Source organism: Pteronotus mesoamericanus, unplaced genomic scaffold (assembly GCF_021234165.1).
Source record: "Pteronotus mesoamericanus isolate MK-2021 breed Mesoamerican mustached bat unplaced genomic scaffold, CSHL_Meso_final contig_116, whole genome shotgun sequence".
Lineage (NCBI taxonomy): Eukaryota > Metazoa > Chordata > Mammalia > Chiroptera > Mormoopidae > Pteronotus > Pteronotus mesoamericanus.
The window spans coordinates 43,341,830-43,365,330 of record NW_026555027.1 but is presented as its reverse complement, the minus strand read 5'-3'; the positions used below and the strand labels follow the sequence as shown (position 1 = coordinate 43,365,330).

Here is a 23,501-nt window from a genome sequence, read left to right as displayed (position 1 = left end):
CTTTTATAAGGCTACTAAAGCTGTCTCATGTGCTGTGCTTTTGGACAGGTCCATAAATATAAATCATGGGAAAGGTTTGTTAATCCTTCATACTGAGCCCACCTCTCAAAGGACCTCCATTTAAACTAGTGGTTCTGCCCTGGCTGGTGTGGCTCAGTGGATTGAGTGCCAACCTGTGAACCAAAGGGTCACCAGTTCGATTCCCAGTCAGGGCACATGTCTGAGTTGCAGGCCAGGTCCCCAGTAGGGGGTGCATGAGAGGCAATCACACATTGATGTTTCTTTCCCTCCCTTCCCCTCTGTCTAAAAATAAATAAATAAAATCTTTTAAAAAAAACAAAATAAAACAAAACACCCCCCCTCCAGTGGTTCTCTCCATTTGGTGGGGGTGGAGGTGGGAGTGGGGGAGGGCGACTCACTGAAGAATCTGGCACACTCCATAAATGATGTTGACCTGTGAGAGCAAACATGTTGTGATCCCCAAGGTTGGTTGTGATAAAGGGAGAGCTCATCAGGCTTCTCTCAGTCTTACTGATGACTGGCCCCTCCTACATGCAAATAAAAACTTCCAGGCCAAGTGTGAGTCAACAGTGAACTCCTTTGTGGCTGCCAATGCTGAAATCCCTGCTTGGGCTTGGCCCCTGCCTTATACCTCAATACCTCAGTCTCTGGGTCTGGTTTCCTGAGGCTTTGATGAGAGGACGTTGACTACTTGCTACAAAAATCAAACATAAGGCCAGGAATGGGAAGGGTAGTGTGGGCACAATCTATTCATCATGATTATATATTAACCAATTACTGAATGGCAGGAATGTGGGTGGGAGGCTACTCTTAAGCTGTGTTTACATGTTGTAATCTTTAGCTTTTTCTCCATAATGTGTACGGTGTCTAAAAAGGAGCCAGCAAGTGTAGGTGATAGAATGAGTGCAAAGGAGAACGAGAATGAGTTAGGGCCAACGGGGCCTGGATTAAAAACCTAGGTAATGGCCTAAGTGTTGAGGATTGCTGTTGCCACAGTTCGTAACTCCAGTGAACTATTAATTGTACTTCTAGCATTTGGGCTCTGTGTTTTATACTTTTAATATTTTCCTCTTGGCAAGACCAATATGGTGGTTAATGTTTAAGTACTATAGATCTATAATCCCTTATCTGCCTTCCAATCCTAAAAAAAGTTCTTGTTGATGGGGGTTGCAGCCCCAGAGTAGAAGTGCAATCAGGTCCTTTGAATTTTCAATAAAATACCATCTCTGTCATCTCCATTCCAGGTGTCTAGGACATGTGAATCTTTTTTCAGTTAAGACCAGAAAATCCGTTCTTCTCCTGATTTGAATAATGTTTCATGTAGCTCTCGACTAAAATACAACAGAGAAATGCTTTCATCATTAACATATCAAGTTCTGAGCTTTATCCTTGCATCGAGTACATGGACATGTAACTGTTCCTGCATGAAAATGCCTTTGCAGAACTAGATTCTCATACAGAAAACATCAAACACTCCATGGGAAGAGCTGGCCCTGTGCAGAACATCTGTGCTTTTGGTCTATCACATTGCTCAATGTTTTGTATTAGTCAGCATCCTTTTGTTGTAAGGGATAGGAACACGAGTCAGAGCAGCTTAGGCAAAAGAGGAAGGTATTTGGCCACATAACCAAATCATAGGAAGGGCCAGGATGCTGCAGAGCCCAGAGGGAAAAGGAACCAGGGCGTTGAATGCACTCTCTTACCGCCTTCACTCAGCTTCTCTCAGGTGGGATTTGGATCTGCCGCATATTTGGGAGTTTGCCTATTGGCAGCTCTGAGACTTTGGGTCCAGAGAGAGAGATAGAATAGCTAGCTTCAGTTTGAAAGGCCCAGGAAAGGCTCTGAGGGGCCCAGCTCCATTCAATTATCCAATCTCAGACCAATCACTGTGTCAGGGAGGTGGGGAATAATAATCAGCCCAGCTGAGTTTAGGAGTTCACCTTTGGCCGAAGATGTGAGAGTGTGTATATGCATGCCACTTGAACCAGAGCATTTCCCAGAAGGGGAAGGCACTAGACAAAAGGAAAAATTAGTGTTCATTAAAAAGGAATAGCAAATCCTGGTTTGTTTTCTTTTATTAGCCAATTTATTGTATTTCTGTTTTTGCTTTGGCTGTCAGGAAGCTCATTGCATTGGCTTTTCTTAGGCTAGGTTTCAATGTTATATTCTCCTCCTACTTTAATTACATGTTTCTTATCTTTTTATTTGTTGTTGTTATTGTTTTGTAATTTATCACACCTCTGCTGCCTTAGCATAAGCCATCTTATGTTATTTGGAGAGCCATTTATCTATACAGATAAGTCTCCCTTGCTATGAAAAAATATTAACTGGGCAACCTATGTGTTTTATGCCAGCTAAGGGTAGGCATTCTTTCATTATGTTATTTTTTGTGAAAAGTTTTAAGGCCACGACAATTACATTAGTGCTGATAGTGATATGATTTTAAAACATAATTAATCCGAAAGTTACATCATAGCGCTTTCTGATGAGCTATAAAAATTAATCACCAACAGGTTTACATGTAATGATTTAGGTTGAGGGACAAGTAAGAGCTCACCGGCATTCAAGAGATCATAATATGTTATTGCAGAGTGAGCTCAGGCTTATTCATTATAATCTTCAGGTCCATCCATGCTGTCATCAAAGGTAAGATTTCCCTTTTTTATGGCCGAGTAGTATTCCACCGTGTAAATGTATCACAGCTTTTTTATCCACTCATCTACTGATGGGCACTTGAGCTGTTTCCAGATCTTGGCTATAATAAATAATGCTGCAATGAACATAGGGGTGCATAAGTTCTTTCAAATTGGTGTTTCAGGAGTTTTAAGATATATTCCCAGAAGTGGGATGCCGGGGTGAAAGGGCAGATTCCTTTTTAATTTTTTTGAGGAAACTTCATACTATTTTCCACAGAGGCTGCACCAGTCTGCATTCCCACAAACAGTGCACTAGGGTTCCCTTTTCTCCACATTCTCACCACTTGTTTGTTGATGAGAGCATTCTGATAAGTGTGAGGTAATATCTTATTGTGGTTTTAATTTGCATCTCTCTGATGAATATTAACATTGAGCATTTTTTCATATGTCTATTGGCCATCTACATGTCCTTTTTGGAGAAGTGTCTATTCAAGACTTTTGCCTATTTTTTTAAATTGGGTTGTTTGTCTTGTCATTGAGTTGTATAAATCCTTTATATATTTTGGAAATTAATGTCTTAGCAGATGTATCTTTGGCAAATATGTTTTCCCATTCAGTGGATCACTTTTTAATTTTGTTGATGGTTTCATTTTACTGTGCAATAGCTTTTTAGTTTGATGTAGTCCCATTTATTATTTTCCTTTGTTTCCCTTGCCAGAGATATATTGGCAAAAATATTGCTCTGAGGAATGTCTGAAATTTTACTGCCTATGTTTTCTTCTTCTAGGACTTTAATGATTTTGCGACTTGCATTTAAGTTTTTAATTAATTGTGAGTTTATTCTTGTGTAGAGTGTAAATTGGTGGTCTAGTTTCATTTTTTTGCACATTATCTGTCCAGTTTTCCTAACACCATTTATTGAAAAGGCTGTCTTTCCCCCATTGTGTGTTCTGGCCTCCTTTGTCAGATATTAAATACTATAAAGCTGTGGGTTTATATCTAGGCTGTCTATTCTGTTCTATTTATCTATATTCCTGTTTTTGTGCCAGTACCATGCTCTTTTGTTTGCTATGGCCTTGTAGTACAGTTTGATATCAGGCATATCAACTTTGTTCTCCTTTCTCGAGATTTCTGAGATTATTTGGGGTATTTTGTGGTTTCATATAAATTTTTGGAATATTTGTTCTAGATCTGTGATATATACCATTGGTATCTTGATAGGAATTGGGTTGAATCTGCAGATTGCTTTGAGTAGTATGGACATTTTAATGATGTAAGTTCTTCCTATCCATGAGCAGGATATATGCTTCCACTTGTTTGTAACTTCCTCAGTTTCTTTCTTCAGTATCTTATAATTTTTCAAGTAGACGTTTTTTACTTCCTTGGTTAAATTTATTCCTGGGTACCTATTTATTACTTTTGTTGCAATAGTTAATGGCATTGTTTTCTTTTTTTCTCTTTCTGATAGTTTATTAATGGTGTATAAAAATGCCACTGATTTCAGAATATTAATTTTGTATCCTGCTACTTTGCTAATTCATTATTAGATCGGTAGTTTTTTTGTGAAGTCTTTAGGGTTTTCTACATATTTCATCATACATTTGCAAATGACAGTTTTACTTCTTCCTTTTCAATTTAGATGCCTTTTATTTCTTCTTGCCTGATTGCTGTGGCTAGGACTTCCAGTACTCTGTTGATGAGAGTGGTGAAAGTAGACATCCCTATCTATTTCCTGAACTTAAGGGAAACACTTTTAATTTTCACCCACTGACTATGATGTTGGAGTGAGTTTGTCATATATGGCCTTTATTATATTGAGGTATGATCCTTCTATTCTCACTTTGCTGAGAGTTTTTATCATAAATATGTACTGGATTTTATCAAATGATTTTTCTGCATCTATTGATATAATCATGTGATTTTTATGTATCATTCTTTGTGTGATATATACCATTTATTGATTTACAATTATTGTACCAACCTTGCATCCCTGGAATAAACCTCACCTGATCTTGTTTTTGGAATTTACCCAGGTTGTCCATTTTTTTTTTTCTATGAATTAAAATATATATTTTTTATTTCTTTTTTTTTCTTTTTTTTTAAAATTTATTTACTTTTAAAATACATTTGTCTCTGCCTCCCCCCCACTCCATTTTGTTGGCATATAGTTCGTAGTATTTTCTTACAATCCTTCATAATTCTGTGGTGTCAATTGTTCTCTTCTTTCATTTCTGATTTTATTTATGTAGATTCTCTCTCTCTCTCTCTCTCTCTCTCTCTCTTTTTTTCCTTGATGGTCTGGTTAAAGGTTCCTCAATCTTGTTTATCTTTTCAAAGAACCAGCTCTTGGGTTTATTGATCTTTTATGTTGTTCATTTAGTCTCTACGTCATTTCTTTTTGCTCTAATCCTTATTTTTTCCTTCCTTCTACTTACTCAGGGCTTTGTTTGTTGTTCTTTTTCTAGTTCTCTTAGCTGGAGAGTTAGATTGTTTATTTGAAATTTTTCTTGCTTCTTGAGATAGGCCTGTAATGCTATGAACTTTATTCTCCAGACTGCTTTCGCATGTCCCATAGATTTTGGACTGTTGTGTGTTTATTTTCATTTGTTTCCAGGTAACTTTGATTTCTTCTTTGATCTCATCATTAACCCATTTATTGTTTAATAACATGTGTTTGAATGTTTTTTAGTTTCTTATGTTGTAATTGATTTCTAGTTTCATAACATTTTGATCAGAGAAGGTGCTTGATATGATTTTAACTTTCTCTGTTAAGACTTATTTTGTGTCCTAACCTTGGTCTATCTTTGAGACTGTTCTATGTGCATTGAGAAGAATGTATATTCTGTTGCCTTGAGATGAAATGTTCTATAGATATCAATTAAATTAATCTGATCCAGCATGTCATTTAAGGTCATTGTTGCCTTGTTGATTTTTTTGTTTAGGAGATCTACCTGTTAATGTCAGTGGGGTTTTAAAATCCCATACTATGACCGTGCTATTGTTGACTTCTCCCTTAATGTCCACCAAGATTTTCTTTATGTATTTAGTTGCTCCTACGTTTGTTGCATATATGTTTATAAGGGTTTTATCCACTTGTTGGACCAATCTCTGTAGTATTATGTAGTGACCTTCTTTGTTTCTAGTTAGGGCCTTTTTTTAAAGTCTATGTTGTCAGATATAAGTGTTGCTACCCCAGCTTTTTTTTGTTTGTTTCCATTTTCATGGAATATTTTTAAAATATATTTTATTGATTATGCTATTAGATTTATTCCATTTTTTCCCCTTTTCCCTCCTTCACCTAGTATCCCCATTCCCTCCAGCAATACTTTCCCTGAGTTCATGTCCATGGGTCATACATATAAATTCTTTAGCTACTCCATTTCCAATACTGTTCTTAACATTGTCCTGTCTGTTTTGTACCTACCATTTTTTATTTCTTAATCCCTACTCCTTTTCCCCTATTCTCCACTTTTCCCATCCCAAATGGTAACCCTTTAAATGATCTCCCTATCTATGATTCTGTTCTTGTTTTGCTTGTTTGCTTTGTTTGTTTGGTTTTTTTAGATTCATTTATGGCTAGCTGTGAATTTATTACCATTTTAAAGTTCATAGTTTTGATCTTATTTTTCTTAAATAAGTTCCTTTAACATTTCATATAATAATGGCTTGGTGATGATGAACTCCTTTAGTTTTACTTTGTCAGGGAAGCACTTTATCTGCCCTTCAATTCTAAATGATAGCTTTGCTGGATAGAGTAATTTAGGTTGTAGGTCCTTGCTTTATCTCACTTGGAATACTTCTTGCTAGTGCCTTCTAGCCTGCAAAGTTTCTTTTGCGAAATCATCTGACAGTCTTATGAGAACTACTTTGAAGGTAACTATCTGCTTTTCTCCTGCTGTTTTAAGATTCTCTTTTTGTCTTTAAACTTTGGCATTTTAATAATGATGTGTCTTGATGTGGTCCTCTTTGGGTCCATCTTGTTTGGAACTCTCTGTGCTTCCTGAAATTATGTGGCTTTTTCCTTCACTAGGTTAAGAAAGTTTTCAGCCATTATTTCTTCAAACAGATTCTCTATCCCTTGCTTGGTCTTTTCTCCTTCTGGCACCCCTGTGATGTGGATGTTGTTATGCTTGATGTTGTCCCAGAGGTTTTTTAGACTTTTCTCACTTTCTAATATTCTCTTTTCTGTTTGATCCTCTTCTTGGGTGCTTACTGTTATCTTGTCCTCCACATCGCTGATTCAATCTCTGGTTTTTATCATTTCTATTTCTTTTTTAATGATTACCATCTCTTTGTTTAAGGTCTCACTGAGATCATCCATTCTTTCCTTAAGGTCTTTGAGCATCCTTATAACCATTGTTTTAAAGACTGTATCTGGTAACTTGGTTGCTTCCATTTCATTTAACTCTTTTTTCTGGGGATTTCTCTTATTCTTTCATTTGGGGCATATTTCTTTGTGTCCCCGTTTTGTCTTTGTGTATTTGGTAGGTTTGTTATGACTTCCAAACTTGCTATGATGGCTTTACGACGTAAGTGTCTTGTTGGGTTCAGTGGTACAGTCTTCCAGATCACCTGAGCTCAATGCTGCAGGAATGTTTCTTGCGGGTTATGTACATTCTCCTGTTGTAGTTGAGTCTTGAATGTTGTTGGCCTTTTTGTTGGTGGAGTTAACCCTTCTGGCTGGCTGTCTATAAATATAAACCTCAATCACCATATCTGAGTCTCCATGCAGGGGTTGCCTGTGAAGGCAGAGTTGTTTCCAACAGGGTCTGGTGCCTTCCAGAATCCCCCTTTGAGTATGTTTCTTGTGTGGTTAGTTGCATCAAGCTCTGGTGTGGTCTGAAGCCCACCATTAGTTTTGTTGGTTCTGAGTACACCTAAGTGGGGTTCAGGTACAGGTTGATATCAGACGTTGGATGTAATTGGCTTTGGGCTACCTGTCTGGAGCTACCATGCTGTTTACTCCTTGTGGCTGTGCCTACTGGGCCTCGGTGTGCATGGGAGGGGCCAATCTGTGTTTAATGGTTTGCTTCCTCCAGCTTAAATATGGGGGCAGATCTATAAAAGGACAGGGCTCCCTGAGGCCTGCTTCCACCTGTCAGCTACTCCACCTCCCACCAAGGTTGTCTTTCCAAAGAAAGACTGTTGAGTGTGCCCAGGCTGGGAAGGACTACAGATTCTTCCACAGGTCGCCAGCTTGGTAGGGCAGAGCAACCAGGGCCAGAAGGATGAAGTCAGAGGTTCCCTTCTTGGGGGTCATGCAGGCAGACACTCAGTGAGGGGAAAGTGGTTCCTCAGAGTCAAATCACTCAGCCTCTTCCAGAGTCTCCAGCTGTAGCTCCCCTAGGAGGAGCACGCCAGAGGGTCAGGTTGGGTACAGCCAGCAGTCCTTTCTGTAGGAGCAATTTCAGCAGGGCAGAGCCACAAAGGTCAGGAAGACATATCAAAAGACTCTCCCATTGGGGAATGGTGCAGCTGAGCCTACAGGAGGGGTCTGAAAACTTTGCCTTGTGCCAGACAATAGTCCCTGAAGGACACATACTCCTAATGTCTCAGCTCTGAGCAGCATTCCCTTCCCCCTGCAGAACTGAGCTCAGCAGGGTGGGGTATCCGGGACTTGAAAGGCAGATCCAAACAGTCCCCTGTTGTGGTGCCAGCAAGCCTGTAGGAGGGGGTAGGCACTTCTTCCCCCTCCTGAGATAGCATGGGCTGAGTTCACAGGGGAGATAGATGTGCCCTGCCCCCACCCCCACGATGTAGCTATACTATCCAGCACCTGTCTGTTTGAGTCCCAGACAAAAGCCTCCCCAGGAGACACACTCTGAAAGTCCCAGCTCTGTGCACCACTCTGATGTCTTTGCATGACTAAACTCAGCAGGGTGGGCTGGCCAAGTGATTCAACAGGCTGTGCACTCTAGATGGGGGAGATTGCTCCCCTTTCCAAAGCTACACAGTTCAATCACTGAGTCTCCACCAAGAGCTTCTCCAGGAAGATAGCACACTAAAGGTCACTTCTGGGTACAGCCAGCAGGCCCCTCTGTAGGACCTGGGCATGGCAAATTGGTGTTGCCAGTAATTGGGGGACCTGCAGTGTACACCCCAGGTTGATACTATAACAATAGGAGTGCTTATTCCTGAGAAGGTAGAATCCGGGTCTTTAGAAGACTCCCTCCTCTCCCAGGTGGACCAAATCCTCACTGATTTTCACCACCAGATGCTATACAGGCTTCTCTTCCCTTCTCTGTTGCTCAGGGTTGGGGATCCCCAGGTGGGGTTTAGACCCCATCCTCCTGCAGAGAGGGATTTTTCAGTTGAGATATCCCTCTGGCTTCTCAGCTTCCACACGTGGGTGTGGTGACTAATCCTTTCTGTGTCTCCACCCTTCTTACCACTCTCTATATGGCTTCTTCTGTAAATCCTTGGTTATAATATTTTGGTTCAGCTAGCATTCAGTTGGTTATTCAGGATGATTGCCCTATAGTTGTAAATTTGGTTTGGCACAGGGAGCAGGTGAGTGTAGTTTCCACCTACTCTGCAGCCACCTTGGAATCCTCCACTGGCAGTATCCTCAAAGCTCAGGATAGTAGGTTGGGTTGGCAGGAAATGTCTGTCTCATTTGCAAATGAAATGGAAATGGAGAGAGAGAGAGAATTCTTAGTAACTACTATGAAAACCCACATTCCTCCCACACTTTTTCAGTGTGCCACCAGTGATTTGTAGGCCTTTAACTGAAGAACACTGGAACTTCTCTTAAGGTGCCAGTATCTGGGTAGGGGGAACAACACAAAATATTAAGCTTGCAGTACTATAGAGTCAAGTGGGTTTAGTGAAGTTCAGTTTATCTATCCATTCATGTATTCGTTCAATTTACATGACTTTATTAAGTGCCTTCTCTGTGCTAGGTACTAGGTCTACAAAGAGTTATGGTTTCTACTTGTCCTCGAAATCACAGTCACTTAGTAGAGAAGGACAGGTAAATCAATGTTTCAGTACAAGTGAGAAGTATAATGGTGGAGCTCTGCTTATTAAATCAGACTGGAAAGAAAGCAGTCAGATAAGGCTTCCTGAAAGAGGTAATAGCTGAGCAGAGTTTTAAAAGATTGATAAGCATTGGCCAGAATAGACTAGATGAGGGGAGAAGGCAGGCAGCATTCCAGGCAAAAGGAAACCCATTTGGGAAGGTATCATGCAACGTAAGCATGGGAACCATAGGTAGAAGAACAGGGTTGGAGTAAAGGATATGTCCACATATATCTTTTCAAGCCAAGAGATGAGTAAGGTCAGATGATGAAAGAGTTTGTTGGGCCAAGATGAAGAGGTTGAAATTTTCTTATAGGCAGCGGGAAGCCATGTAAGAGTTTTTAAGCAGGAAAGTGATCTGAGATCTCTGTTAAAATTGTTAAAAGTTCTATCTGGGAAGGCCAATTAGAAATAGAGACCCTTTTCTCTGGGGACTGTCACAGTCCACATTAGGGTACAAGGTATGGAGAGTGCAGCAGGGTCTGAATCTCAGCTCCAACTCTGGCCCTGGCCTGGGCAGCCCTGAGTGTAGGCAAGCCTGTGATGGCTGCTTTTTCACCTCTGGCTTTAAAACTTTTCTCCATCCCTGAGTGGAGGACCTTCTGTCTTCTTCCCTTTTCTCTCTGGATGAAAAAATAGGCCTGGCAGTCCAGATTCCTCTGTGGCAGCTGGCAGAGGGTAAGTCTGGAGCATGTGTATTACAATAGAGATAACTTTTATGACTGGGAAGCCTCACCATTTGAATACCTGGAGAGAAAGATTGGGGCCAGTGCCAATTCTCAGGTTTCTAAGTGGTCAGGATCAGAGGATGCTCATAAAAATCTCTAAGCAGAGGCTGATCCTTGATTTCTGGATAATGACATGGAGGCTATAAGGAAGCCAGCATGGGGTCTTGCGGGGCTGGGGTAAAAATGATTGGAAAAAGAGGACAACAAGGAGCCTTCAGAGCAACAGCCTGGCCAGGATGTGGCAGTGGACAGTAAGCACAATGCTGACCTTGCTCCCTGCCCAGCGGGAAGTGAGAATCAGACCAGACACTACTGAAGAGGGTTGGAGAGAAGTGGCGTTTTGTTAGGGGAAGTCAGGTTTCACCTCTGGCAAGAAGGTGGATGATGTGCAAAAGCAACTTAAGGTGAAAAACAACTCCATGGTTTGTAATGTAAAATCTCAGGCCTGAGAGCTTGGGATAAACATCTGGGGCCTGGGGTTCCAATTCTGAGAATCATTTGATAATATAGTTGTGCACACATGCATTTCACTCCAGGTCACTCAAACTTGGAGCTCTTCATTATTTAATCTCATGATATAGGAGAAATGGGTGATTGGAGAAGGTGAGGTAAAAGAAGCAAATCCACTTGGTTTACTTGAAGTACAGGACTCCATTTCATGTGTTGTTTCCTATCCATCCATCCATTCATCCATCCATCCATCCATCCAATAAACATTAAGTGTCTACTGTGGGCCAGTAAATCAGAATTAAGAGAAAAATAAAATACAACACTTGCCCTTCAGATGCTTAATACTCAAATAGAGAAGACACATTAAAATAGGCCAAAGAGAGCGTACATAGGAAGACCTGTCTAGAGCCCAATGGCATTGATGTAAATACAGGCACACATTGTAAACTGCTGGTTGTTAGGTGCAGCTACTCGTGGGAAAGGAAGGGGATTCACCAGACTGTGAAGGCCCTTGTATGCCAACGTTGAGGGTATTTTAACATTTCTTTTCACGGCATTTTTTAGATAATCTCCTTTGGCAGTTGGGCCCATTTGTTATTCAGGGTTTCACTTGTCAGGAGCATCAGGCAGGATTCTGCTTTGCAAATGGCAGATACTCAGATCTGACTCGTTCAAGCATTTAGAAAAGTTATTTGCTCACATGATTTAAAAGCCCGGGAGTGTTGGTTCAGGCCTAATTGGGTCTTTGTGCTCACATGATGTCATCAGGACTCAGTCTCTCTCTCTGTCTCTTGGCTCTACTTTCCTCCGTCTTGATTTCTCTCCCAGGGAGGATCCTCACACATGGAGGCAGGAAGATCTCTAGCAGCTCCAAACTTTTATTTCTCTCAGCTCAGCAATCCTAGTGGGAAGAGAGCTTCTCTTTCTCAATAATTCCAGAGAAAGTTCTAAATTTGGTTTTGATCGGATCACTTTGTTCCTGTGCCCATCCACAAATCAAGCACTTTGGCTTCGGAGGCATAATGTGTGACTTGGACCATGCTCATCCATGGTCTAAGAAGTACGGCCTGCTCCATCCAAACTTCCCAGACTGATATTGGAGGCAGGATAGTTCCCAAAGGAAAATCTGAGTGCTCTTGCTAAAACAATGGGAAAAATGTAGGGCAGGCAAAACAAGAAGTGCCCATTGTATCTCCATGGCTGAATCATCGCTGAATCCTGGCCACAAGCTTTGCTGTGATAGATGTTCTATCCTGGCTGATCTTGCAGGATAGAACAAGCCTTTATTTCTCTCATAAACTTGAATGGGTTGGTGAAATGGCATGCTGAGGCTTTAGCAATGGGTCAGTCGGGCTGGGAGGGATTCTGGCTCTATAGGAACATGGCTGGAGTTCTGGTCCCCAAAGGGTACATGTGCAGTGTCCTTGAGGAATGGTGAAGTTGGGCGAGGAGCTTGGCAGAAGGCAGTTCTTTTGAGGTCTGATAATGTTTAGAGTGAGGTGGGGGCAGCTCTGGAGTCCCAGCTCCTCTCTCAGTTTGGAGTAAAGACTCAGCCAGCAGTTGGAGGTTCAAGGAGCTGACTCCATGATCTGGAGAGAGATGGCAGAGTGCTGTTGGTCGTATCTCTGGAGTGGAAAGAGAGATGGCCATGAACCCCTAAATTCTTCTCTGAAGGCACCCCTACAAGTGTGTAAGACATGTATGTGCACAGCAGGTAAGAACAGAGAATTCCACACTGTCACTAATAAGGCTTTGGCATGACATCCTGTTTCAGAACTCTTAGCTCTAATGAACTGCGTTACTTGAATACAAGCTGCAGGGCTTCCTGTCTACGCAGAGAAGTTAGAGAAAGGCTTAAGAATCCAGCACAAGGTCTGCTTCCTTCTGAGCTCCTATCCACTCCCACCCCGTAATTTGGGAAGCAGCCTTAGGCCTCGTGAAATTCTAGGAGGAGTGAATCTCAGAAGATAAAAGGAAAAACCCAGAGGTGGGTAAGGCTTTCGAGGGCATGCTTGTCCATGGTCAGTTGTTTTTCTGACCTGGACCTTTGTCTAATGCCCTCATTCTCAGGGTGAACCAAGTGGTCCCTGTGTTGGGAAGTGAGGTGACCTCTCTCGAGAGCAATGGTTCTTAAACTTTGGTTTGCAAGCAAATTATAAGTGGGGGCTTGGTGAAATGGATAAAATTCATGGTCCCAGCTTTCAACTTAGAGGTGCTGGAGATCATAGTGATGTCATTCCATTCTCGGTCCCCTTGTACCTGCTGACTCCTTGATTTCTTTGCCACGTTGATTGGCCATATTAGGTCTATATCCAACAATCCTTTCTTAACAATAGTGTTCATTGAGCAGCACATTAATTAATTAAAAACTTTTAAACCAATTGTATATATAAGGACACTTATATTCTTAAGGAGAACTTAACTCAGTTTGCAACCAATGTTACAGCCGCTCCCACCCAGAATATCCACTGATGCAGAGGAGATAGTTTCTCTGGATGGTGAAGGCTTGGAGGAAGAACAAAGCAAGAAGTGACGCTGGTGGAGCCAACCTAGGAAGGAGATAATGGGGGTGGTGGAGGTGGATGTTGGTTTTTAGGGCTGTGATGGGGTCAGGGGTACAAGAGTCAGAGACTTCAGAGGCAGGCGTGTAGGTCTGGGGAGGGGCGAGCCACAGGCCATTTGGGCTGGATGAAAAATTCTGAACTGGTGACATTTAGGAGCAGCAGGAGCATGTAGAACTCATCAAAGTGGTAAGTGGAATGTTCCGGTGTGGGTGTGTCTTCTTCAAGGTCCAGCCCTTGGACGTGAGGGTGTGATGCAAGATCTCTATGCAGATGCAGGGTCCTCAGGCAGGCCTCCTCAGTCTCATCCTTCATAGGGTGTCTGCTAATTTTTGGCGATGCAGATTCCTATCCATAACAAGCACCCGGGGCTTGGAAAGATAAGTTCATTCATTCATTCGTTCATTCAATCATATTCACTTATTCATTTTCCCCCCAGTATTTCCTGAATCCCTACTGGGTTACAGGCACTGTTCTAGTGCCGGGGATACAGTGGTGAACTCAGCACCCAGGTCCTCACTCAGCTCACATTCTAGTGGGGAGACAGTCATTGAACTGGTTAACAAACAGATGCATAATATAATTTCAAGGTATGACAGGATTGTGAAAAAAATAAAGGAGATAAAGATGTTAAGGAGTGACCATTTGGATTGGGGGCAGCATCAGTGAGGGCTGCTCTGAGGAGGTGACATGTGAGAAGAGACCTGGATGGAATGAGGGCTGAGGCCTGCAGAGCTCAGAGGGGCATGTGGCCCAGGCTGATGGATGTCTTCATGGCAGTTGTGGGGGATAAGCTCACATGCCCAAGCTCTATCTGGGGTCCAAGTTGACTCACTGCTGAAGAATCGGGCAACTGGCTCCCTGCTGTGAGACTGTTTCTACTGTAAAATGAGGATTTTAATAGCTACCTCTGTTTCATAAGAGTCTCATGACAATAGGTCAGTGTCTGGCTAGAAAGTATTTTTTTATTGCACAAAATGTTCATTTTTCTCTTGTATAAGCTAAGGGGCAAATGGTTAGCAACTAACCCAGCTCTATTTCCAGAGAGCAAAGCTTGGTCTGGTTCACTCAGTGCTAACATTCAGTTGACCCCCTAAACATGATCTTGAACCTGTGCTGATTTTCTTGGTTTCGTGCCCTGTTGAGCTTTAGACTAAGAGCCCAAAGTCCTAGGCTTGGTCCCCATTTTATTGCTGACGGCCTGTATGGTCTTGGGCAACTCATTTAACTTCTACCTCAGTCTGTCACCTGTGAGAAGGGTGTAATATTCAAAGAAGATAATGTTTTTTCCCTATGAAGTACTATAAACATAAATGTAAAAGATTAGTTATTAAAGTGAAATGCGGGGGTGCCCACCTTGCCCCGGTTGTGTACATTTCATGGCGGCTCAACTTTGCCAAAGTGTTTCCATGGATCTCCAGGGGGAGAATCAGAAGCTTCAAACTCTGGCCTATGAGAAATACATAGATTTCTCCTTAGTTTCACCTTTTCTATGACTGGCATGGCGGTTATGGCCCAGGAGAGTGTCTTTAAGTGGCAGAAAGTCGGAGAAAAAGTCTCAGAGGAGAGCTGAGAAATGCTCTTTGGGAGCCAAAGCAGGCACAAGAGCTCCAGAGAGGGACTATAGTTAGGGCACTTGCTCCCACTCTCTCCCGGGAGCATGTATTGAGTTCCTATGTGCCAGGCACCCTGCTAATGTCTCTAGACCAGTTTGTGTGCAGCCTGACCCTGACTCTGCTCTGGATGGGTGGTGGACAGCAGTGCAGTGACTGGCACCCATTTACTGGTCTGGACTTGGGGGTCAAGAGTTGCAACCAGAATGTGATTGGCCCACCTATTCCAAGAATCTCCCACCAGCCAGCCAAGAATCCTCTCATCTGGCCAGAAATGCCTCCCCTTAGTGAGTGTTCATTACTTTGTGTACAACAATTCTTTGGGGTAGGGGCTATTATTAAACCATGTCACAGAGGAGGAAACTGAGGTTTGCTCACTTGTACAAAGTCACGTACTAAGTTAGCATCAGAGCTAGACCAGACCACAGCTCTCTCTCCACCTGCTAAAAGCCAGTACTGCAGTTGTCTCTCCACCCTCCCCGAGGCTCCCAGAGCCCCTTTGCTTGGGCACATGCACACTCACACACTGAAAGCCAGAAGTGCTGAGAATTTACTTTCTCCTGGGGCAGCCCACAATGAAAACTGTCAGCAGGTGTTAGAATATCACTGCCCAGCTTTTATGTCTCTTGTTGGAACAACTCTGGAGGTTATTCTGCAGCGGTTCCCTGCAGGATCTAACTAAAGTGACTTTCTGTACAACTTTTGTCTTGCTTGATCTCCGCCCCTCCCTCATCCTACTTCCCCTACACGCCTAAAACAGCCCTAGCTCACAAAAGTGGGCTTCTGGAGAATGCAGACACCCAGTCAGGTATGGGCCAAGCTGGGGCAGGGTGTGATTCAGTGAGTGATTCAAAGAGAGAATTCAGAATCTGCGTTTGAGTGTCCAATCAAGAGTCTAGACGGCCACGTAATTGTGTCACATGGGAAATACATAGGTTTCCTTTGAGAGCCCTTAGAAGTGCAAGGCCCTGAATTAGGGCTTACACACTTATCTCATTTGATATTAAAACATCTCTCCATTAGACTTTTTCAGTTTTCACTGGAATTTTTGAGATTATACGCATTCAACAAAATTCACCTTTCACTAATCTTGAAGTCTCACTCCAGGTGCAGTAGTAGCATTTCTCAGCTTGACCTTGGTGGGACTCTGGTGCTATGCGGCCTCAGTTAGCAGAAGCTTCATTTGACCTCATCATCACTGCCCACCCCTTCCTGCCGAACGTCCTCCTCTCACATATTCACGCACATGACATTGATGTGGGTGGCATTCAATTCACCCCCTGAGATGATTGCAGATCTGGGTGGCCCAACACGAGTGTTCAGGACAGATGCTCTAGAGCTGCACTGTCTAATACAGTAGCCATTAGCCACATGTGACTGCTAAGCATTTTATTTTGGTGGGTTGGAATTGAGATGTGTTTTAAGTATAAAATATACACGAAGGAGTTTGAAGACTTAGTATGAAAAAAGAGAATGTAAATTATCTCATTAATACTTTAAAATATTTATTGCATGTTGAAATGATGTTTGAGATGTATTAGGTTAAATAGAAGATATACCATTAATTTTATCTTTTTCTATTTTTTTAAAAAGAAAATCACAAGAAAATTTAAAATGCCACATATGGTTCTCATTATGTTTCTATTGAGTAACGCTGTCCTAGAAACTCAAACAAAGGAGGTTTAGGGAGTGAACTTGTCCAACTCCTCCCGGGAAGAAATTGTGCGGTTGTTTGATGGCAGGGTTCTTCGTGGAATCAGGAGGCAGCAAGGTGAGGCCCATGTGGCATCACTTTAAAAGGTGTGAGTTCTGCTGACAGCTCTGTGCGCCTCCGGCCAAGTGGATTTATGGCCGAAGCAAGTGGCTAGTAAATCGGTCATATGTCCAAATGATATCACTGCTCCTCTGGATCCAGGCTGGGAACTTTGTAAACTTTGCAGAATTCGCATTTTCCCTCTCTCTCTCTCTCTCTTTTTTATATATATTGTCATATTCTGTGAGGAGAAAGAAAGAAGGGGAGAGAGAAGAGGAGGGAGGAGAGAAAGGTAGGAGGGTTATTGTTGAGAAGGACAGAGGAAGAAGAACAGAGGGCGTTCGAGGGAGAAGATTTCACTGGCTAAAACAAAAGGCTCAAAAGTTAGCTAGTTGAGTAATTTGAAACTGATGAGTGATTTCCAGAGATAAATAGGAGGTATGGGAAAGGGAAGAGGAGCAGGATTTAGGGGTGTCATCACCTCCTTTTTGGAATGGAAGTCCCAGTTTTGGGAAGTACATTCTGTCATCAGGGCTCTCCTTCGGGACCTTCTCGTTTCTGTGACGTGGCTAGAAGATAATGGCACCTATTCTTATAATTTTAGAGACTAGAAGTCCAAGATCATGGTGCCAGCATGGTCGGTTTCTGTGAGAACTCCCTTCCTGGCTTATAGACGGTCACTGCGTCCTCACATGGCAGAGCGTGAATTTTGGTTTCTCTTCCTTTTCTGATAATGACACCAATCCTATTAGATTACGGCCCCTTCCTTATGACTTCATTTAACTGTTTCATGGGGCAGATAGCTCTGAAGGGGGTCTTTAAAGTCCTGGAATCAAGGGTCACAGTAGGGCTCACATTCTCACGTCTCTCTTCCAGGGCCATGTTCTGCAATGATTTAAAGGAAAAGTATGAGAAGAGGATCATTATCAAAGGGGTCGATGCTGAGACCATGCACACGCTCCTGGACTATACCTATACCAGCAAGGCGCTGATCACCAAGCAGAATGTCCAGCGGGTCCTGGAAGCTGCTAACCTCTTCCAGGTGTGTGGCAAACAGGCTCAGTGCTCTCCTCTGCAGCAGGGGAAAGCATGGTTCCCCAGAGACCTGCCTGGACTGGCTGCCAGGCCTGTACCTGGGACATGCACACACAATTAGCTGGGCCTGTGCTTACTTGAAAGTCAGAAGATGCTTCTTTGGAAATTTCCCGAGAGGTGGTGAGATGAGGTAGAGACTCCTTAATGAGATGAAACCAGGGGAGCTGGGTGCCTGGTACCTATACTTTGTTCCTGACTCCAGGGTTAGTCACTGTGATTTATAGAAGCCTAATTGGATCCAGGGACTGAAGTCACCAGTTCATATATTTAACTTCTAATCCTTAGCACAACCAGGGAGATACTTACTCTTCCCCACCTTCCAGGAAAGTAAGGCACATGGAGGATAAGTGACAAAGCTACGATTTGGGCCCTGTGCTTTCTGAGTTCAGAGGCCACATGGTTGCCACTACACCATGCAGTCTCTTGAGGAGGAGTGCCTAGATTCTGGGGACAGCAGGACCTTGACTGGCCAGCACTTTATGGTGGGTGAGAGAGAAGAGTACCTCTCATGAGGGGTACTCTAGAAGACAAGTTAGAAAACCCTCAGAATTAAGTTTCACTGTTGGCATTCGACTATGTTTGTTTCAATCTGATTATAATAATTATATTTAATTCATAGAATAATCAGACCTATAGATTATGTCAAATGTATTTACAATGATCACAGGAGTCCTGTCTCAAGGTACCCACTTTGCCTAGGTCTAATGTTACCTTTGAACTTGGTTCCATTGGGTTACAACAGAGATTGTCTCACTGAAGATGATGGTGTTTGTGATAAGTCCGGGCACAGGCCAGATCTTGTCCTCGGTTTGGGATTTTAGATGATGACATCCTCTTGGATCATCATTAGGTCGGCAATTGAGGGGAATAGAAAACAGAGTCTGGGAAGGTAGGGAATGAGGAATCCAGGGTCAAGACCAGGGGCAATCAGGTTATCTGTGTTGAGGGTGGCAATTGTGCAGAACCTATGAAGTCTAACAAGGAAGAAAGAGTGGAAAGAGAGAGCAAGAAACAGCACGATGAATTCTGAGTAATGGGATGTTGCAGTGTCTCCTATTTTATTGTCTCAATTACCTCAGGGAAGTTTAAATATACAAAGCAAATTACTTCCAGCAGTGCTGGTCACACCTTCCCTGGTGGTGTCTTCCAGTCAGTTACCGCCCACACACCCCGCCCCTTGCCCTCTCTCCGTCCTGACCTGCTTACACACTCAGGCTTACTGGCTGTTCGGGAAACAGCCCTTGTTGGGCGGAGGGACGGGCTCAGCAACTTCGTGCTCAGCACCCTCATCTCATTTCATCGCCTCTACCCCCTACTCCAACAATGTAACTTCAGGGAAGTTCATCCTATGTCATGGAGAAGCCTCTATCACTATAGCTTTTTCTGAGCCTTTTCTTAAAAGATAGCATCCCCCCTCTGCCCTGCCTCCCCACAAACAGACAATAACCTTTAGAAGGATCACCCCATTCTTCATTATTCCATCTGCCACCCCAGCTGCCATTGTTATCTTCATGCTAATCTCCTTTCCTGGGGCCCCGAGAGGGTTGCTAACGTCTAAAGATGGACAAGTAACACTAATAATAACGATAGTAACAGCATTTATTGCTTCAAGTATAGAGTCTGACCTCAAAGTAGATGCTCAGTGAATATAAATTTCATTGAATATATATTTCAGTGAATATAAATTTCAAATTTCATTGAGCGCTTATTTTGCGCATTGAGCGACAAAGCTGGGGCTGGTAACCAGGTCTCCTGCTTTTCCCACTGGTTGAAAGGAGGTCCTGTATGAGAGACTAAGGAGATAGGGCCTGTTTTTTCAAATGCAGTTTTAATAATTTTAAATTGCAATTATATTACAAAGTCATTATAGAAAAATCAGAAACCCATACTAACAAAAAGAATGTAAAATTACGTATGATCCCCTCCTATTCAGAAACAATATGGCAACTCCCTTGGTATATAGACTTTTCGGGTTCTTTTCTGCACATTGAGTTGCTGCCTCTGTACAATTTAAAGCACAGCTTGGAGCCAGACTGCTGGATTTAAATCCCAGTGCCACTACCTAGCTGCTGGGTGACTTTGGGTGAGTTTCATAATTGTTCTGTGTTCTAGTTCCCTTTTGAGTAAAATAGGAGCGATAGCAGGGCCTATTTCCTGGAGTTGTAATATGTGTAAAGCATTTAGGACAGTGCCTGGTAAATGCTATATATGTGTTTGTATTATTATCTAGTACATACAGATTTTAGAAGAATGGGCTCCTATTGGAACACTGTTTTTAGTCTGTGTATTTTATTGTAATCACCTTTTTATGTCAGTAGATGCATTTTGGTAATAACGCTTATAAGAGCTGAATGGAATTCAATGGCATGATAGTTTGGTGAATCAGTCCCTATAGCTGAAAGTTTAGGTTGTTTTAATGTATTTGACTGTTCAAAACAATGTCATAAATATCTTTTTACTTTTATTTCATATGGATGAAATTAATGTCCTAATAGAAATAAACTGTAAGGACATGAACAGGCAATTTACAAAAAATGAAGACCAAATGAGCAGCAAATGTATATTTAAATGCCAAACCTCATTAGTAATCCAAAAGGCAAATTAAGTTTTGTCTATCACTTTGGCCAAGAGTAAATAAAATATAATATTCAGCATTTACAAAAGTGAGGAAAAATGAGCACTTTCATTCATTGCTTGTGGAAGTGGAAATGGAAACTTTTCTGGAAGTCACTTTGAAAATAGATGTTAAAACTTTTTTTCAATATACATACTAAAGAAGTAACTAAAGGTGTTCAAAGTATTTCATTTAAATAGCTTTGTAGTGGGATGAATTGTGGCCCCTAGAAAAAAATATGTCCACTCTTCTGGACATTGTTTTGAAATGTTTTAAAATTTCATTTGTTTGTACATATCTCTTTTTGTATTTACTTCCATATGTCTCCGTTATTTGTGTATGCACATTGCTATGTCTTGATACATCTATTTCAGGTCATTCCTTTTGTGTCCTCCTGCTCCAACCCTGTCCCTTTCTAGTCCTGTGGCACAGCCGCTGTCTTGGACTTTGCTTTGCTGTCACCCTCAGAGCTCCTTTTACCCCCTTCTCTCTGTCGAATGTTCTCTCCCTGAATCGCATATCATCTTTTTTCTTGTATACTCCCACATTTTAATGGACCACAACCTTTAATAATTTATGATGAAAGAGTATATGATAGATATATTTTTAGAGACTTAAATGTCTAAAAATATTTTTGTTTTACTTCATATTTGATCAATATTATAGCTGGATATAAAATTTAAGATTGAAAATAATTTTCTTATGACATTTTCAAGGCATCGTTCTATTTTATTTACCATTACATATTTTATAAGAATTGGTTCCTATTGGACACATGTTTTTGATGTTTATTTTACCTATATTATGTTATAATAATTTTTTATATCCATTCGATTCATTTTTGCACCAGCATTTAAAATACCTGCAGGGTTTTTTGTTTTTTGTTTTCACCCATTGTGTTAGTTTTTCAATTTGGAAACTAATATATTTCAGTTCTTGGAAATTTTCTTGTATTATCTCTTCGATAGTTTCCAGCTCTTTTATCTGGTCACTCTTCTGGAGTTAGGTGTTGAATCTCTTGGCTTTACCCATATTTTCCTGTGTATAGTGTGATCCTGTGTATAATGTGCACCCATGTTTTTGGCTCAAACTTTCAGGGAAAATATCATTCACTTTATTTTTTAATTCAATTTTTATTTATTTATATTTAGAAACAAAACCAATTATCATATTCCAGGGTATTATTTTGCATATGGATATCATTATTGCTTTCTAGAGATACACTATAAATAAAAGAATTAAAAACATGTATATGGCTATGGGATTAGTACTACCCATGTATAATGTGCATCCTTATTTTTCCCTCAAAAATTTGGGCAAAACAGTTGCACATTACACATGTCAAAATACAGTTAATTTTATTTTTTCTTACCTTTTCTATTCTATTGACTATCTCCAGCCACCACCCCCTCCCCGCTTTTTTAAAAGATTTCTTCAACTTTATTTTTCAACTCTTCAGTTAATTTTTAACTTCTGTCAACATATCCTTAGTTTACAAGAGTTCTTGTTATTTATTTTAATAGATTCCTACTCTTACTTCTTTGAGCCTATTATATATTTTAGGTTTTCTTCTGCTCTCTCTCTCCCGAGGTTCTTTACTCGGCTTGTTTGCTTAGGTCTCCAACTTTCCTCTTAGAGAAGGTGTATCAATTTTCTGTTATCAGCTGCTGCCGTAACAAATTCAACAACCTGGGTATCTTAAAACATGACAAATTTATTCTCTCACAGTCCTGGAGGCCAGAAGTTCAAAATCAAGGTGTCAGCAGGGCTGTACTCCTTTTGGAGACTCTAGGGGGGAATTTGCTCTTCGCCTCTTCCAGTGTCTGGTGGCAACTGGCACCCCTTCCCTTGTGGCCACACCGCTCTGATCTTTGCATTCATGGTCCCATTGCCTCCTCCTTTTCTGTGTCTCCTTCTCTGCGTGTATGTATTTTATAAAGATGCATGTAACTGCATTTAAGAGCCACCTAGATAAGCTCCCCTTAAATTCCTCAACTTAATCACATTATTTTGCCATATAAGGTAATATTCACAGGTTTTGGGGATTATGACATGGAATATCTTTTGGCGGGGGCACAATTCAACCACTAAAGAGGGTTTCCTCAAATACCCTTTTGATGATTTGATCCTTGGCTGTTCAGTCATCTTCAAGTTTGAAGCCTTAATATGCTTGTTTGAAGCTGGGTGCCCATGAAGCAGGATGAGAGGCCAGTTAACTAGAGGGTTATCAGGTGACCTGCCCGTTTTTTAATTGGATCGCCAAATGTCAGTATCTGTCGGACTGTTTCTAGGATTGTTCAGTTTCTCTAGATAGTGATCTTCAGTGCCTTGCCTAGGGGTTATAAAGCAGCTGCATGCATTCTAGGTGGGGTGTGTGAGTGTGGGTGTGTGTCTTTATTTAACCTTCTTATTTTAAGTAAGATGTTCTCATGTGCTGTCTTTAGTTTATGGTGTTTCTGAGTCTAGAACCTCTCTGGTGTAATTTCTCCAGAAGACAAGTCTTCTTCTCGAGGGGGAGTGAGAGTGAGAGCCGTTAGACAGCAAGAAGTGAGGAGGAGGCTTAACTTCTTAAACTGACACCCTGTTATCAGCCCCACCTATCCTGGCCTTCCTGGTTCCTGGTTGCTGGCCTTTAATGTTCCTGCTTTTTGGGAGGGTTCTGAGGGACAAACTTCTTCTGGAGTCAGTTGGTGTGACCTTTCTCCTTTTGGCAAAGTCACTTACCAGTCTTCATATTCTGTGGTTTGGGGTGACTGATGTCTTCTAGTTTCATTGAAGATGGAGTTCATGCTTCTGTTTCTTGTTCTTCTTTCAATTTTGGGTGATTTTTCAAGAGGCTATGAGAACTCTTTAGATAACATTGTGACCTTTTGTAATAATGTTGCAAATATTTTCCATTGGCCATTTAACTCGTAATTTTAGTTGCAGCTTTTTTATGTAGAAAAGTTTAAAGTTTAGTCAAATCTATTGATCATTCTCTTGATGATTTGTCCCTTTGGTGTGCATTTTT

The 23,501-nt window shown here is 41.6% G+C and overlaps 1 protein-coding gene across 1 annotated transcript in view; it reads left to right on the top strand.

Moving 5' to 3' along the window:
* Positions 1 to 23,501, top strand: part of KLHL6 (kelch like family member 6) — a 52,835-nt gene that overhangs the window by 4,260 nt on the left and 25,074 nt on the right. Inside the window, exon 2 of the mRNA XM_054577125.1 lies at positions 17,659 to 17,824. Within this exon, the coding sequence (XP_054433100.1) occupies positions 17,659 to 17,824 (166 nt within the window). The remainder of the gene's footprint in view (positions 1 to 17,658; positions 17,825 to 23,501) is intronic.